Genomic DNA, 16,831 nt, shown 5'->3' on the forward strand with positions numbered 1-16,831 from the left:
ACTCCCTGAGAAGGAGGCCTCCCTGTTGCTTAGCAACTAGCAGAGCCTTGGAGAAAGGAAATGGAAATAGCTCAGAAGGTGCCTCCCTCTGTTAAGATAGGTCCTTGGTATGTATGTGTGTGTGCGCATATGTGTGTGTGCGCATCCGTGTGTGTGCCCACGCGAATGCATGCATATGCTCTACTTTGGGCCCAGTGTCAAGCCAGGACTTCTTACCTCCCAGGCCATGCTGACTCCCATGTCACCCTGAGCCTGGGAGGATGTGGCTGCCTAGAAAGCTAATGTCAGCGCCACTTTTGGTCACATCCTCAGAAGCAGTGTTTCCAGAAGGAAGGAGGGTTTTAGTGTGGATCAGGCCCCCACCTGGACTGCTGGCTTCGGAGCAGTTAGCCAAATCGTAGTGGGGACTGAAAACTGCATCTGCGGTGCGAGTGCCCCTAAGCCTGGAGACGGCTCTGTCTTCCCATCTCTGCGGGGCTGCCCTGGGAGGTGGGAGCACATGTGGTCTGTGGTTCCCACCAGCCAGAGCCAGGACAGTGAGTGTTTTGGGGAGAAGGAGATTTTAACTGACCCTGAAGGAAAAACAAGAATAAAACTAACAAGTTTTCCCAGGGCCTCATTTGATTGCGTGGGGAGATGCAAGCAGGTGGGCAGGCAAAGGCTAGGCGGCCAGGCCCAGGCATTGGTACAAGGCAGAGAGGATTGCCCGGTGGTTACTAGGTCCCTGAAAATGATTCTGTTCCAAGCCAAGGCCCCTTAGAAACGATCTATCGTCCCCGCCTGCATTCGCCCATCTCACAGTGCCCAATCCCCCCTCCTGCTCTGAGGGGTGACCCAAAGGTGCAAACTTGCTGTCCATCCCCCTCCGCAGTCTGAGGGGAAGCGGATTAGAGCCGTGAGTAGGCCTTTAAATCTCCAGGATTAACCCGCGCAGAGAGGAGCTTAGCAGGTGGCCGAGAAGTGACCATCTCGCCTCGTGTCTGTGTCTGTCCCACAGGGCCGAGGCCAGCAGCTCCGGGGCCAGCCGCTATGTCCTCCACCGTGAACAACGGGGCAGCCAGCATGCCGTCCCCGCCCGATGCTGCGAACGGCTTCCCGCAGCCCGGAGCCTCCTCCGGGAACTGGCCGCGGACCGAGGAGGAGATGCGCGCCGCCGAGCCCGGGCTAGTAAAGCGCGCGCACCGTGAGATCCTGGACCACGAGCGCAAGCGGCGAGTGGAGCTCAAGTGCATGGAGCTGCAGGAGATGATGGAGGAGCAGGGGTGAGCGTGCCGCTGGGCCGAGGTCGGGGAACGTGTGGGCTGCGGGGCAGGGCCAGCGGGCGGGGGTGGGGCTGGGGTCGAGGGCGGAGCTAGGCAAGAGTGGGGATTCTGGAGCCCAGTCAGGCAAGGGACCAAGGGAAGGGAGTCTGAAATCGTGGGAGTGGAACCATTGCAAACCCAACCGAACTTTTATTCATTTACTTGTTTATTCAACCAATAAACTGTCTTGAACACCCACTCTATGTCAAGCTCAGATTTACAGCAGCCAAGGAGACACAACTCATGCCTTTCAAAAACATCCAGTCCAGCCCAGTGGGGGAGAGAGGCATGTAAACATGCCTCAGTTTCTCCTATAAAATCGGTTGATCCAGCCGCCTAGACTCTGCCAAGCACGTGCTGCAGCCAGACAAGAAAGCACAATTGGTCCTTACTATGTGGTTTCAGCAAAGGAATGCTGCTGGCAGCCACATCTGGAAGCTTGGTTTCATCCTCTCTGGTCCAGAACCAGTCATGGGGCACATACGTGTGCTGGGCACTGTGCTGGGACCCAGAGTTGGATCTGAGTTACTTCCTCAAAGTCTCTCCCCATCTCAGAAAGGAAACAGGCATGTTAACAACCAACTCCATCACAAAACAGATTAGAATCATGGTACAGGACAGGACAGGAGAGGGCCAAGTGCTTCAGGAGCTCAGAGGAGAGGTTTTGAAAGGAGAAGACATTCGAATGGGCCTTGAAGGATGAGTAGGAGTTTGCCCAGCTGAGAAGGAGGAGTTGTGAGGGACCTCCCTGGCAAGTCTAGTGGAGACAGCCCTCCGCATGAGGCTGAAGACAAAAAAAGCAAAAAAAAAAACACCAGGAACAAAGCCTATCCATTTGTGCAGTTCCAAGGAAAGCTGATAGTCTCAAGGCTCCCTTTTGCATCCTGTCCTGAGTACTTTGAAAGGAGTGAGCTGGCTGTGGAGAGAGACAAAGTTGGGAGCAGGGCCTGTCCATCAGATATGCACTATCAGTGAGCTGAGAAATCAGAAATGCCAATGGGTGGGATTGGGCCTGGAGCCACATCAGGCCAGACAGCCTGTTTACAGCAGTCCTTACAAACCATACTTTTGTCTGTCCATCCGGTCCTCTTGGACTCCTCAAGAGGCAGCCAAGACACAGCTCACTGTCCCTGTGGAGCCCAGGAAGACACTGAGGCTCAAACAGAGAGAGCCACCGGTGGCAGTCCATCAGGAAGGCCATCAGAAAGGAAGGCCCTGGGTCCAGGGCCTCCTGCAGGTCTTATAAGAAAAAGACAGGGACACGGGGCCTTGGTGTTCACCTCCAGCTGGGGACCAGGTTGAGGGACGGGGGAGGTGGGGTCTCTTCAGAGAGTGATGGATGGAAGGCTACTGAAAGCAGACCCAAAGGAGGCCTCTGCTGGCAGCTGAAAACAGGTTCCATGAGCTGTGGATGTGAGCAGAAGAAATGAGATCCCCGGGCAGGGTTGAGTAGGGAATAGGATGGAGTGTCCTTCCGCAGAGAGAGACCCTGGACCTTAAACCTGCAAACCCTGCTGAGTTGGGAGAGGAGTGAAGGGAGCATGGCTGTGGGTAGGGAACAGAAGGGATGACTTCTTTCAGGGAACCCTAAGGCACATTCCTCAGGAAGCTCCTTTCCCTCCCCACCCCTCTTTCCCCTGGCGGAATCTCCTCCTCCTCCGTGAGCCCCAAGCCCCTCGCTGCACTTGGGAGGACCTTTACCTGATGAAGGCAGCCTTTGATGGAAGGGGATAACATTTGGCCAAGTCATTGCTGTCAGTCCCCAGGCATTAAGGACCTGTACCTCTCTGGGAAGCACCCACTAGGTCTCCAGATATTCAGTCAGGGCACCTTCCTCCCACCCAAGTCTTTACTGCAGGTGGTCCTTAGACTGGAGTCTCCCACAAAGCTAGCTCTCCAGTCACCATCCCCCTCCCCTCCCAGCTCTTAGTCACAGCCTGGTGGGTGAAGGCCACAGCCACTCTGAAACCCAACAATCCAGGCTTTTAGCCCAGGCCTGTGACCTTGGGCAAGCCCCAATTACTTGCCTTCCAGAATTGTGTTCTGAGGGTCCTTCGGACTAAGGCATGACAGGGCTCCTCTGCCCCCAGTCAGTGCCCAGAAAGTGCTCCACAAACACGAGGGACCTTGCCCTGTTACCAAATCTAGTCATTAATATCCATTTCTAGAAACACTGGTTCATTTGCGTTTATTTACCAGGTTCTCAGGCATTTGACAAATATTCCCACTAGTCACAGGAACACGCATTCTTTGGCCTCATTAAAAAGCAATCCCTTCCTTAATATTGATGGATGGCCGGCTAATTCGCTGGTGATTGATGCTGCATTTGGAAACACCGTCCAGAGTAGCCTCTGTGTGCAGCCTGCAGTCACCGTAGGGGTGGGGACGGAGCCCACAGCCTGTGCAATGTGATGTTCTCACCCCCACCACAAACATCCCCCACCCACCCTACCTAGGCCCCTTCCTGTGAGGACACGATGGCAATGTTGGTGGTGGTGGCAAGGTGGCCTAGTTGGGCGTGGAGCTTTGAGCCCTCCCCTCTCCCTTATTTTGTTTCCTCTTTTATAAAACGGGAATAGTGAGGCCATCTACCCCCCTCAGAAGTCATCCCTTCTGTTCCTCAGTGAAAATCAAATTAATGAAAAGGAAGGGATTATCTTGGAGCCCTAGGTCTGGGCAAGGACAGCAGAATGAAACATTTTCCACTCTGGGGAAATCTTTTAAAATACAGTGTCTCCTCATCCCAACCTAGCCCCAGAGGGCAACCCAGGAAGTCCCCAAAGCAGCAACAAATTTGGCATGTCCTTCCCATACAGTGGAGTGGGGACGAGGGAGACAGACATCATTGTCCAAGCCCTTGACTTTTAGTATGAGGGTTTGGCCAATGCTATCCAGGCCTTAAGTTGGCAGATGCTGCCACTTCCACAAAGAGTGAATGGTTTGGGTACCAGCCTCTCTTCCATGTCAGCCTTTGACTCCTGGGAATGCAAAGTGAAGAGGTCCAGGTGGCTCCTGACCTGGGTGGGACCTTGCTGATCTGGCAGGGGTCTGGAGTAGAAAACGACAGAGAGCCTGGGACAGCTAGAGCCTCTGTTCCCATCACCCTGGAACAAAAATCCTCAATCACTATGATTTATTGAGCACCTACTATGTGATGGGCAAAGGACTGTATATGCATCATCTCTCTTAATCCTTATGATAACCTTGAAAGGCAGGTTACTATCTCACTTCACAGATGTAAGGGCTAAGGCTAAGAGAAGTGTATGAACTTGTCCAAGGTCACAAAGCTTGGCAATTGCGGGGGGGGGGGGTGCCAGGACTCAAAAATAGGAGTGCCTGGCTCTCCTGCCTCACCCCTTAATCACTATCCCACATAGCCTCAGCTGAGAGGCTGGACCTCAAGAGATATGAGGAGAGAGGAGAATAGGAGATGGAGGTCACACTTGAGACCTGTTTGCCCAATAACTAAATGTTATTCCTGGGTCCCCAGCTTCTCCCAGCATGAAACCCTGGGGCAGAGAGTGGTCCTCTCCAAGCCACCAAGTTGATTCAATCCAGCCACTCAGCCCTCAACGACAGGTGCTGGAGTTAGTCAACTTGCCTTAAACCTGCCAGTTCTGGGATGAGCCCCAAGTCTCTGCACATGTCCCATTCCAAGTCTTAATGAAACCCATTTCCCAGCCTCACATGCTCCATAGACCCCTAGGCATGGGGCTTGAACCCTGGCCTGAAACCCCTCCTATCCAACTTGGAATCTAGCCCAGCCTTGCTCTTGGGCCATCTCCTCCCCAACCCCACCACATGCAGAGCCCCATGCCAATGGACCAGCCAGCCTGTCTTCCTCCCAGAGTCCAGAGCTAAGCAGTCTTAAAGGGCCTATGCTTTTTGTCTCAGTGCTGGTGACAATGACAAGCTGGTATGAGGAAAAGATGAAATGGGAGCAGTTCCTCTGTGCCTCCACTGCTCAGAGAGAGGGCACCACCCCTTCTTCCTGGGCACCAGACCAACCCAGCCGTCCAAGGGCTTGGCACTGCCCAACACACAAGGACAAGGACCCTCCAGCTGAATGCTAAACAGGGACTGAGGAGGACACCACGGGCCCAGGCTTGGTGACGCTGGGTTAGAGACGTCAGTATAGTGTGGCCTGAGCACCCCCACAGCCCCACACATCCTCCCTGTGATGGGGGTGGGAGTTGGGAGAGATGGGCCTCTCCCCCAGCCAAGCAGGATTCAACCCTCCATATGGTGGGCCACACAGGTGCCTGAACCTGCAGAGGATTAGACCCAAGTTAGGCGTCAGGAGACACCTGGTTAAAAGTTGTGCTCCTTATCTTACCCCCGTCCCCAACGTGTCCAATTAGTCCCTGAGTCCCAGCCATTTTCCCACCTAGACAGTTTTTGCCCACTTCTTCCCTTCCATCCTCAGGCCCACTCTCTAGCTCTAACTTCACCATTTCCTGCATGAACCCCTGCAGTAGCCCAATAGTGGCCTCTCTGCCTTCAGGTCTCTCCTCTGCACAGCCACCAAAGCCATCTTTCCAAAATAAAAATCCAACCTCCAAATGCTTCGATGCCTCTCCATCACCAGTCACTCATTTATCAAAAATTTGGGGTGCCACATAAGGCAATCAAGGTGGCAGGTGCTGGGAACACAATGGCAATCCAGACAGACAAGGTCCCTGCCCTCAGGGAACACCCAGGCCAGTGCAGAACACAGAGGAGTCAACAGATAATGACTAGCACAGGAACCACCTGCCAGGATCCAGGAGGTACAAACATCAGCACCTAACCTGGTCAGAGGGTATCCATGCTGTTGTACACACCCTATGAGTCACTTCTTTGTGCTTAGCCATGATTATCTCCTCAGGGTAAACCTGGAAGTTAATTTGAGTCAAAGGGAGTGTTCATTTTCTAAGATTTTTAAAAAGAATTGCCAAATTGCTCTCTAAAAAGACAGGGTCCATCCACACATGCTTGTTGAAGGGAAGGAAAGAATTGAATAGAGAAGGATGGAGAAACTATAAGGAGTCCCTAAGAGGAAACAATGTACTATTTTCATGAATAGGCTGAATGGGGAGGGCTGGACCTGCTGCATGGATAGAAGGTGAATGGTGAATGGGTGATAGAGACAAGACCGGACCTTGTTCCTCTTTACCCAGGACACTGACCTGCAGCCCAGGAAGGAAAGAGGGTGTGGGCTGGGAACCCCAAGATTCATTTAGCAGCAGCCACTGGATACAGGGCCAGGGGCTGGGTGAGCAAAGACATAACCCCACCACCTGGGCAGCATGGACACATGCTGGAGAAAGAAGTGCCAGGAGAGCTGGAAGGGCCAGGCAGCAGCTGTCACAGTGGTGCAGTGAGAGAGGATGAAGACTGACTCCAGGGTGTAGGCATGAGGATAAGGAGTAGAGAATTCTGGACTTTGATCCCTAGCCTGAGACCTGGCTCAAGGGAGAAGGGAGTAGAGAAGTGAGAACTTCCATTCAAGGCACAGATTTCATCCACCCCACCCCACCCACACAGAAAGAGACAATGGATCTAGCACTGGGATCCCCAGCAAGCCACTTGGTAGCCTTGATCCTGCAGAGATGGGGATGCTGGAAGAACCTCCCAAGGTTATTGTGAGGATCAGATGTCCTTGAGGCTAGGAAAGCAGAAAAAGCCATGGACTCTCACTTCTCCCTAAAATGTGTCCAGAGTGCATGTCGTCAGGATGTGGGAGGGAGGCCTGCCCTGGGGGTGGATGAGGGCCAGGAGGAAGCATAGCCCCACGTAGCTGGTCTCCCCACCTCTGGGAACAAATCTTCCTTTCGTTTATTTGTTTGCCTGGCTGGTGTTTGTTTAGTTGGTTGGCTGCTTTGGTACAAAGTGGGCAGGCCTTGCGCTTCCTCAGCGTTGAAAGCCTTGCTTGGACAGACCATCCCAAGCTGGAAAGTGCTCTTTTGACGGGTTGGGGGAGGGGCAGGGGAGGACACAGGCAGGAAGAGAGCAGCTGTCACCCTCCCTGCACCCCTGCAGGTACTCTGAGGAGGAAACCCGGCAGAAGGTCAGGACTTTCCGGCAGATGCTGATGGAGAAGGAGGGAATGCTCACGAGGGAGGACCGGACTGGAGGCCACATGTGAGTGCCACCTGTGTGGGGGCAGGGGAAGGGAGGGTGCAGGCTCAGACAGCAGCTGGGTGCCAGAGGGGCCTTTCCAAGTGCTCCTTCTGAGGGTTGGGGGTCTGCAAGGAAGAGAAGAGAGACGTGGACTCTGTCCACTGGAAGCTCCAGCCTGGCCCAGGCACAAGGCAGGGCACCAGGGCATCAATGGGACCTGCCCCTGCTCCCTGGGTTCTATCTATGGCCCATCAGTGGGAGAGGCAGCCCACATCTCAGGTCAGGGAACCATAGGCTGCAAATCAGGAAATCTGATAAATGTTCTGACCCCAAGCATTGTCACAGGTTGACAGTGGGACCCGAAGGTAGTCCTTCTGCCCCAACTCTTACTACCCATACAATGGGCTCCAGAGTAAACACGTACTCTGGAAAGTAAGACTCAACATACCAAATGCCATTGTTAGCGTGGCCAAAGTCTTGTCAGAGAAAGAGAGCATGAGCTGGAGTGTGTGTGTGTGTGTGTGTGTGTGTGTGTGTGTGTGTGTGTGACATCCCTGCACCTATCAAAGGGCAGGAGGCACCTGTCACAGGACTGGTGGGCGATGGGCCCCCAGGAGAGCTTTGGGTAAACAGGGAAGTTATAGGGAGGTCAACTTTGTCTCATTTAGAGAACTGGGAACCACTCAAAACTATACAGAATGGAGCAGACTGCCACAGGAGGGTGGGGCAGCCTGTCCCAGAGAGTGTCCAGGCATGTCTGGATGGCCAGATGCCTGGCAGGCAGTGTGCACTGAGTGTCACTGAATCCACTCTGATCGATCTTCCCCTTGCAAAGCCTCAGGGTCCCTGCCCCATTGTGGCATTCCCTGCTTCTTACCTCGCTTAAACCTCTCCTCTCTGGCCTGGGTAGGAGTGAAAGCAGAGTCAGAGCAGCCTCAGGCTTGTGGGGGTTCACAGTTGACTTGGGGAGCCAGGCCCAGGTGGCCTCTCCCTCTTCCTCTTTGGTGGGAATAGGTCACCACTAACTCCTTCTCTCCAGCCCACCGGAATTCCCAGCAGCCCTCAACAGCTCCTGTGCCTTCCCCCTCATGAGGCCAGCCAGTTCCCTATAAAGCAAGGCCAGCCCTTCTCTTCCTCTCTCAAACCTCCTGGTAAACCAGATCCTCCTGCTGCTGCCTGCACCACCTCCAAACCCAACAGGTCCTGGCTTTCTAACTGGTGCCCCTTCAAATCACCCAGGACTCCTCTGGAAATCATCTGCCCTTTCCCCTCCCATCCAGTGTGAGTGTGTGAGGCCTCCTCTGGACTCTCCCTGCCAGCTTCCCTGGGCCCTTCCAGCTCAGGCCTGCCCCTTTTTCCTCCTCTGGGCTCCTTCCTATTAATCTAGTGATTGTCCTTCCTCAATTCTGCTTTCTCCTCCAGCTACCAGCCCACATTTTTCTCTCCTTTCTCAATCAAAAATTTTTAAAATATATTTTTATTGATTTCAGAGAGGAAGGGAGAGGGAGTGAGAGATAGAAACATCAATGATGAGAGATAATTATTGATAGGTTGCCTCCTGCACAACCCCTACTGGGGATTGAGCCCGCAACCGAGGCATGTCCCCTTTCCCAGAACATGTCCCCTTTCCCAGAATCGAAAGGGGACATTCTGTCCGCTGGCCTACGCTCTCTCCACTGAGCCAAACCAGCTAGGGCTCAATCAAATTTTTGTGTGTGGCATGCATTGTCTCCACTTCCTTAAGCCATGCAGATGTGGTGACTTGCTCAGGCTATGGCCACTGTCATGCTGTGGGCCTGACCTTTTTGGCAGTTGTGTTTCCACCATTAGGCTTCCCCTTCTGAAAACCTACTTTCCCCCCTGGCTTCCAGTATGCAGTTCTCTGTGGATTCCTCCTGGCCCTCTGATGGCTTCTGCTGTCTCCCTTATTCCTTCCCACTTCCCGGATGTTGGTGCCCCTCCCCCCAAGGTTCTGTCACGTCCTCAGGTCTCTTCCTTCCTTCTGCCTTCCCTCTTCTCCTGGGGGAATCTTATCCCTTCTACAGCTGAACGCTCTCCTGTTAGTGGATGATTCCCAGGTCTTTTCCAGTAGTCCTGATCTTATCTTTCCTTAAGTGAATGAACAAATGAATGATGTGTTTAAGAACTGGGATGCACTGAGAAATATGCCATGGGAGTGTTGCAGTGTCTCCACCATCAAAAGGAATGTCCTTGAGGATCTGTGATGCACGCCTAACCCTGAGCTAGTGCAATGAGGAGGGAGGAGAGGAGGGGAAGACGTGCCTCCTGTTCTCTGGGCGGGAACACAAACCTGAAACCTGAAACCAGGAATTCCTGGCAGCTCCTGACAATGCGGCCACTTGAACCTTTCAGCCCTGTGCTTGTTCAGTTGGGGAACTGAGGGAGACAGGCTAGTGTTGTCAGTCAGGAAAGGGTTCTGGGAAGACTTGACAGTCAGGGAGAACCCCTGGTCTGGAGGCAGAGGACAGTATAGACTTGGCAGGACCCTGGGACCCCACTAGAACATGAACTCCATGAAGATAGGATCTTTATCCGTTTTGTTTATTGCTTTATCCCTGGTGCCTAGAACAAGGCAGCTTGCCAATCTTTCCTAAAGCCTCAGTTTCCTCCTTTACACAGAAAAGGGGTTCGACCAGAAGGCTTCTTTTAGTTCAGGCAGCCAAAATGGTGTGAAAATATCACTCCAAAAAGTGACTGTACCAAACTAAGGAGGCTGATGGTGCGCCCTAGATTACTCAGAGGCTGGGAGGAGCTGTTTGTGGTGCTGAACCCAAGGCCAGAGGAAGAGAGATGAGATTGGTCCTGTACCTGCCTTACTGTAGACCTTCAATTCTTAGCTCAGAGTGTGGGGTAGTGGAGGGAGAGTGCAGGCTCTGGTGTCAGACACTCCACCTGTCCAAACCTTTAAGTTCAATGTTAACAGCCTGGGCTATGGATTCCTGCTCCACCACACCCCAGCTGTGCGACTTGAACAGGTCCCTAACTTCTCTGGGCTTCCAACTCTTTACTTATAGCATGGAGATATTAGTACCTACCTCATAGGACCGTTGAGGAAATTAAATGAGACAATGAATGTAAATGTGAAGAATAATCACTAGCACACAGCAGACATGTATCACTACCAGATGACCAGCACAACTCTCTTAGTCAGCTCAGGCTACTATAACAACAATACCAGAGATTGGGTGGCTTTGTTGTATAACAACAAAAACTTGTTTCTTACAGTTCTGGAGGCTGGAAGTCTGAGATCATGGTCAGGTTCAGGTGAGAAATGTGTTCTGGGTTGTAGACTGTGACCTTCTTATATCCTCACATGACAAAAAGAAAGCTAGCTCTCTTGTCTCTTCTTATAGGGGCGCTAGTCCCATTCATGAGAGCTCACCCTCACGACCTAATTACCTCCCAAAGGCCCTGCCTCCTAATACCATCACATTGGGATTACAGTTTCAACATATGAATTTGGAGGGGACACAACATTCAATCCATAACATCCACGATCCCCATGATCACAGGGAGGGCTGGCAATGGCGAGTGTTGGATTGATATTAACTTATTCCCCTCTGCCTGAGTTTCTCCACCCTCTCTGCCAACTGTGAGATTCTCTCAGGGATTTATAAAGCCCTCTGACCACCCAGCAGTTTCTGTGCTCATGCCTTTGGCTTCCTGACCTTGATACCCCACACGCACTCATAGACAGGTAATTTGAGATGTGTAGAAATTCAATGCCCTCTCAGAGTAAGATGACAAAGAAGAGCCAGCTGAAGGGTCTCCACCGTGTGTGTGTGTGTGTGTGTGTGTGTGTGTGTGTGTGTGTGTGTCTGATTTTAACTGTCTATGAACTGTAGGAGTCCATGACAACTCCCACTCAAGAAAGGGTCTCAACAAAGAGTCACTCCCAGAGCTTTTTATCCCCAGGGATCACAGTCTTCCTTAAGCTGATTGACTGGTTTGAGTGACAGTCTCTTGGGGCAGTCCCACCCCAACCAACACTCCACCTGTCTACCCTCCATACTGGATACCAGAACATCACACTGCTGCAGTATTATCTGGATGTGATCCCATAGATGGTGGGAGCCAGTGGAAGGTTTTGAGAGGTGTGATGTGGTCAGACAGGTGCGTGGGGACTTTACCCATTGAAAGATGATCAGATGGATGAAACTGGGGAGAGGTGATGGAGAGAAATAGTAGGTCCCAGAGATCTGGAGACTTTTTTCCTTGGAAATGATTGGTGTGGGGAATCCTATTTTGCCCCAAAAACCTTCTGTAGGTTCCCCATCATCCATGCAATCAAGTCTGGACTCCCTGGCCTGGCATTCAAGGCCTCCACACACTAGACCCAGCCTGGTCTCCCACTCTCAGCATCACACAGCAGCCAGCCTGACCTACTGGCAATTCTCAGCTGTGCCCTGTATGTTTGCACTCCCATATCTTTTCTCATTCTGGGCCCTCAGCCTCAAACACCCTAGCCTCTTCTGCACAACACACCCCATCAAAACACCCCATCATCCAAGGCTGCCTCTAAAAACCACTTTGCCCATATTGCCAGGATAAAAATAAAAGCTTCTCTTCTTTGGAATGCATATATTTTCTTTATTTCTTGGGGTTGCTGTCAGTTCTTTTTCCTTTTTTTTACTCTAATAGACAATGACAACTTTTAAGAATAACTGTTTTCATAGTTTTGTAATACAACAAAATGTTTGGAATAGATAATTTATAGAGAACAAAATTCATAAGCTACTTTCTAACACAGTGAGAAAATTCATCTTTTCTTTCTGTGCATCTAATGTTAGATGGAATGTGACCTCTCTGTGCCTCTTTATTTTATCTGTAAGATGGGACTATTAATGGTGGTACCCACATCAAAGGCTTGTTCTGAGCATTAAGTGATTAAATACATGTAAAGTGCTTAGAATAGTACCTGGCACCTGCATTAGTAATTATAATATGCACAGTGTTATATTTTTCCCCCTGCATGTTGAGAAGATAGAGGAGAGGCCTCAGGCCTGACTCATCTCTTTTCCTGCCATAACTAAACCCCACAACCCCCCGCCTCCCTCCAGGCCCCTGGCAGGCCTGGCACACTGGCTGAGTGAATAAGCAGGAACAGAGAGGGCAGAGCCTTTGCCTGGGATCTGCCCCTCCTCTGTCTGGACTCATTCATCTGTCAATTGTCCATTATGCTCCTGGATAATGGAAAACAGAACCAGTTAATTAGCAAAACTGCTGGCGGGAAGAAGGGCATGTGACAGGCGGTCTTTTCCCAGGTCAGAACCTTGCCCATGGCAGCCCGTCCAGCATGTGTCCTGTGCAGTGCTGTGTTCGACCTCGATATGTTCGTGGTCCCTCTGCAGTGGACTCTTTGGGCCTGCTTTGGTCAGTTACCTGGGGCTTGATTTGTTCTGTCACAGGGAGGAATGCCTCCCCTGCCTATTTCATAGACTTGGTGAGAAGTAAACTAGACCACAAACATGAACTTAAGAGTAGGAAATGTTAAACAAATCTAGAGCTCAATACACACCCCCTCAACTGTGTCTACAAAGTAGGGAGGGAACAGCTGAGCTAACATCTACAGCAGGGAAGCCCAGCCAGCTAAGTCAAGGGCTATCCTGTTTGCACATGACTTCTCAAAGCCAATTGCATAGGTGAACTTACATTCTTTACTCAAAGGTCCCAAAACCATAGGGGATATTCCTTTTCCTCTCTGGGCCTCAGTTTTCTCATCTATACAATGGGGGGAGGGGACACTTTTTCTAAGTAGCTCTACATGGGATTTGAACTGCAAAGAACTGTTTGCACATTAGAAAATATTGTTGTTAGTGATACTGTCATCTAGGAAAGGCAGGATAGGAGAACCCCGGGAGATCTTGCAAAGCAGATGTGGTGGTGCCAGCCCCACAAAACTACTCCCATTAATATCCCTGAAACTCCCAGGACAAGTCTCACCAAAGGTTCTGAGACCTTGTGCCTCTCCCTGAGCCTGCTACTCATACCCTATGCCTGCTCTCGAGAAGGACTGAAGAATGAGAGAGGCCAAATGACAAGGCCCAGGGAGGAAGGATGGGGTGGTGGGAAGAGAGTTCTGTCCCGGGACAGAGGAAAAAAGGGGGTGGCCAGCAGACTAAGGAGGGCACAGTGAGGGCCTACACTCAGTGGCTCACTCAGCTAGGATGTTAGGGGGCAAGAAGGGCTCCCTGCAGAAGGCAGGGCCCAAACTGAGCTATTTTATTTTGTCAATAGCTGTCCTCATTTTTGTGTCCAGATAAGCGGAAGCCCCCTCTCCCACTGGCTCCAAACAATGTTGGAGAGCCCTTACGTTTTGCTCAAGACTATCTTTTATGTGCCAGGCATTTGTGTGGCTGAGGGCTGTGTGGGGTGAGTTGGGGATTTCAGGGGCAGGGACAGGAGGTGGGAGGCCACTGGCTTTGGGAGAGGAGCGTGGGGAGAGCACAGAGGTTTGAGTGAAGGGATGTGGGGTGTTTGACTCTGTGGGGGTGGGGGGAATGACATGAGCCTCTCCTCCATCGCCCCAGAAAAACCTCCTGTACTGCCTGGATGACTTCAAGGCTGCCAAGGTCATGTTAGGGAAAGAATGGCATTACTGAGATTCTAGATTAGCAGATTGCTGGAGATTTGTTTCTGAAAAGTCTTTTCCCTCAGTAGCTGTGGTCTGCCTTCCTTGTCCTGTATCTCTTTCATGTGTCACAACTGCTTTTCTCCCTGCAAGAGGAGGTGTTGGTATCTGAGTGTCAGACTGAGCTCCCCATCTAACAGTGGTGACCGTGTGTGTGTGGAGGGGGGGGGGTGTGGAGGGGTGGGGACAGGAGCTTCAAAAACAGAATCTCACTTAATCCTCTCCTCAAAGCTGGGATATTCTTTCCTCGTTGGATAGATAAGGACCTTGAGGCTCAGTGAGCTTGGTCATGCCTGGATTCAGACCTGTCTGTGTGAATCCAAAGCTCATGTCATGTTTTAACACTCTGCCATCCAAGTCCTGGCCTCTCTCTCTCAGGGCAGGGAAAGAATGAGCCAGGTGAATGGCACCCAGGAGTGAGGGTAACTGAGCCTCCATGCAGAAGGAGCATGGTCTGAGCCAGCATGGAATGGAAAATGGAAGTGGGGGGAGCACCACCCTGAAACCGGTACCCTGGAGCTGGGCTTTTGGAGGGTGGCTTCTGGGCGTGTTTACTAAAAAGCAAAGTTGCAAAGCACCCGTTACCTCGGTGAATGCTCCCAAAGCCCTATAACACAGTTATCACTCTCATGTTGGAGAAGAGGTTCAGAGAGGGGGCAGACAGGCACCAGGCCATACAATGACTTAGGGACAGCGTGTGATGCGCTTGCCTTAAGCCCAGCTGCCTTTTGGGGAAAAGCATCATTCTTTGACATGCCCGCAGGGTGCAAACATCTGGCTGAAGGCTGGGCTCCCGAACCAAGAGCAGGGCCAGGACCACCTGGGGCCCTGCTGAGGGTAGGGGAGAGCTCTGCAAGATGGATGGGGAGCATCCGAGGCGGAGTGCTGCCGCCAGGCAGTGATTGATGACAGCTCGGCAGCAGAAGAGCGAGGAGGCCTCCGGAGGCTGGAGGCTGCGGAGAGGAGGGCGAGGGGAAGCTATGAATATTTCAGAGAGGCAGCCAGGGCTGGAGGAAGGAGGGGTGTGGGGGAGGGAGGCAGGCGGGTGGGCAGGGGGAGGCAGCTCAGGAACTGGGACGGCAGGGTTAAGGAAAGCCCTAGCAGTGAGGGCGGCTCAGTGAGGGAAAAGGAAGGCTGGAGAGGATGAGCGGGCTTAGTTAGAGAGGGGAAAGGGGCTGGAGAATGGGGCAGTGAGGTTAAAGGGGACAGAGATCCATGAAAGGGGCTCACTGAGGGGAAGAGGGCTGGATTAGGGGTGCCCTGAATGGGACTAAGGGACAAAGAGTCAGTGCGGGGAAGGGGTCTCCATAAGGGGCGTGGCCTCAGTCAGGAGGAGGGGGCTCATTGATGAGAGAGAGAGAACTTGTAAAGGGAACTTAGGGGGGGAGGGCTCCCTGCTCCTTTTTCTCTTTCGCAAAATATGGCACCGTGAAGGCTGGGAGTCCTGTAAGGAAGGCTCCCCGCGGGATTCCCCAAATCCCCGCCTGACCGTCTAGGGGTCGAGGCTGCAGACTCCGGGGCCGGCCGCACCCCGCCTCCCTCGGACCTTCGGGGCGGAGCAGGCCTGGGGCGCTGCTCTGAGAAAGGGGCGGCAGGAAGGCCCGGCCCGGTGCTGAGCGTCCCTGTCGCCGGCAGCGTGGCGGAGACCCCGCGGCTGCCCGAGGGCGCCGAGCCAGGCCTGGAGTACGCGCCCTTCGACGAGGACGACGGCCCGGTGGACTGCGACTGCCCGGCCGCCTGCTACCGCGGGCACCGGGGCTACAGGTCAGCGCCCGGCGCGGCAGGGAAGGACGGGGCCCGGGTGGGGCGGCCCCGCCCCTCACCTCCGCCCCGCGCCCGCCCTTCTCCGCAGGACCAAGCACTGGTCCAGCAGCTCGGCCTCGCCCCCTCCCAAGAAGAAGAAAAAGAAAGGCAGCCACCGGAGGAGCCGGTGAGAGCGCCGCCGGCTGCGGGGGGCGGGAGGGGCGCGGTGGGTCCCCCCTCCCGCGGTGTCCGCAGGGACCCTACGCCGCATTTGTGAGCCCGCCCTCGCCGAGCCTCTCTGCCCCTAACAAAGTGCTCTCCCCCTGCTGACCCCGCCCTTCACTCAACCCCCTTCCTTTTACCAGGCCCCGCCCTCCACGAGCCCCTCCCCTCCACCACGTCCCCGCCCTTCATTGAGTCCCCACAGTGGCATCACCCGCCCCAGACCTCGGAACCGGATTCGCTGGCCTCTTCCTCAGACCCTCTGCCCCAGAACTAGACACACTGACCCCGTCCACCTGATGGGTACCCCTCTGCCCTTCCCCAGTAGCCCTGCCCTCCCCACCACTATATGAGTGGCCTGGTTGGAGGGGTTTGCCAGCGTCTCATCTGTGGTCCCCTCTCCCCTGTCCTGAGTGAGACCCTGGCAATCTTCTGGGGACCCAACTAACCCCGTCCAACTGTCTGTCCTTCTTTCTCCCCTGGCCCTCAGCAAAAAGAGGAGACTAGACTCGGAGTGCAGGTCAGTGATGAAGGCGGGCAAGGACCAGGAAGGGCTGGGGATGGGGGGGGGGGGGGGGGGGGTCTGTGGGTGGGTAAGATTCCAGGGCCATCTCCAGAAGCAGGAGGCCTTGGACCTCAGGGCCTGGACCTTGGACACCAACAGCTTTTCCCCAGCAAGGCCAGAACTCCCACCATTACAGCCTCCAACCTTTGGTCTGAAATAGCCCTCTCTCACAACGCCAGGGAGGCTAGAAGGGTGACCAGGGACAACTCGGGCAGTTCCATCAACTACCTCTAGGGACCTTGCCAA

General features: G+C 53.3%; 1 protein-coding gene across 1 annotated transcript in view; it reads left to right on the top strand.

Moving 5' to 3' along the window:
- Positions 1-1,014: 1,014 nt before the first annotated feature.
- Positions 1,015-16,831, top strand: part of SRRM3 (serine/arginine repetitive matrix 3) — a 33,932-nt gene continuing 18,115 nt past the window's right edge. Inside the window, exons 1-5 of the mRNA XM_054714858.1 lie at positions 1,015-1,262; positions 7,323-7,424; positions 15,691-15,819; positions 15,908-15,985; positions 16,511-16,540. Coding sequence (XP_054570833.1) covers positions 1,030-1,262; positions 7,323-7,424; positions 15,691-15,819; positions 15,908-15,985; positions 16,511-16,540 — 572 coding nt within the window. The 5' untranslated portion in view covers positions 1,015-1,029. The remainder of the gene's footprint in view (positions 1,263-7,322; positions 7,425-15,690; positions 15,820-15,907; positions 15,986-16,510; positions 16,541-16,831) is intronic.

Source organism: Eptesicus fuscus, chromosome 4 (assembly GCF_027574615.1).
Source record: "Eptesicus fuscus isolate TK198812 chromosome 4, DD_ASM_mEF_20220401, whole genome shotgun sequence".
Taxonomy (NCBI): domain Eukaryota; kingdom Metazoa; phylum Chordata; class Mammalia; order Chiroptera; family Vespertilionidae; genus Eptesicus; species Eptesicus fuscus.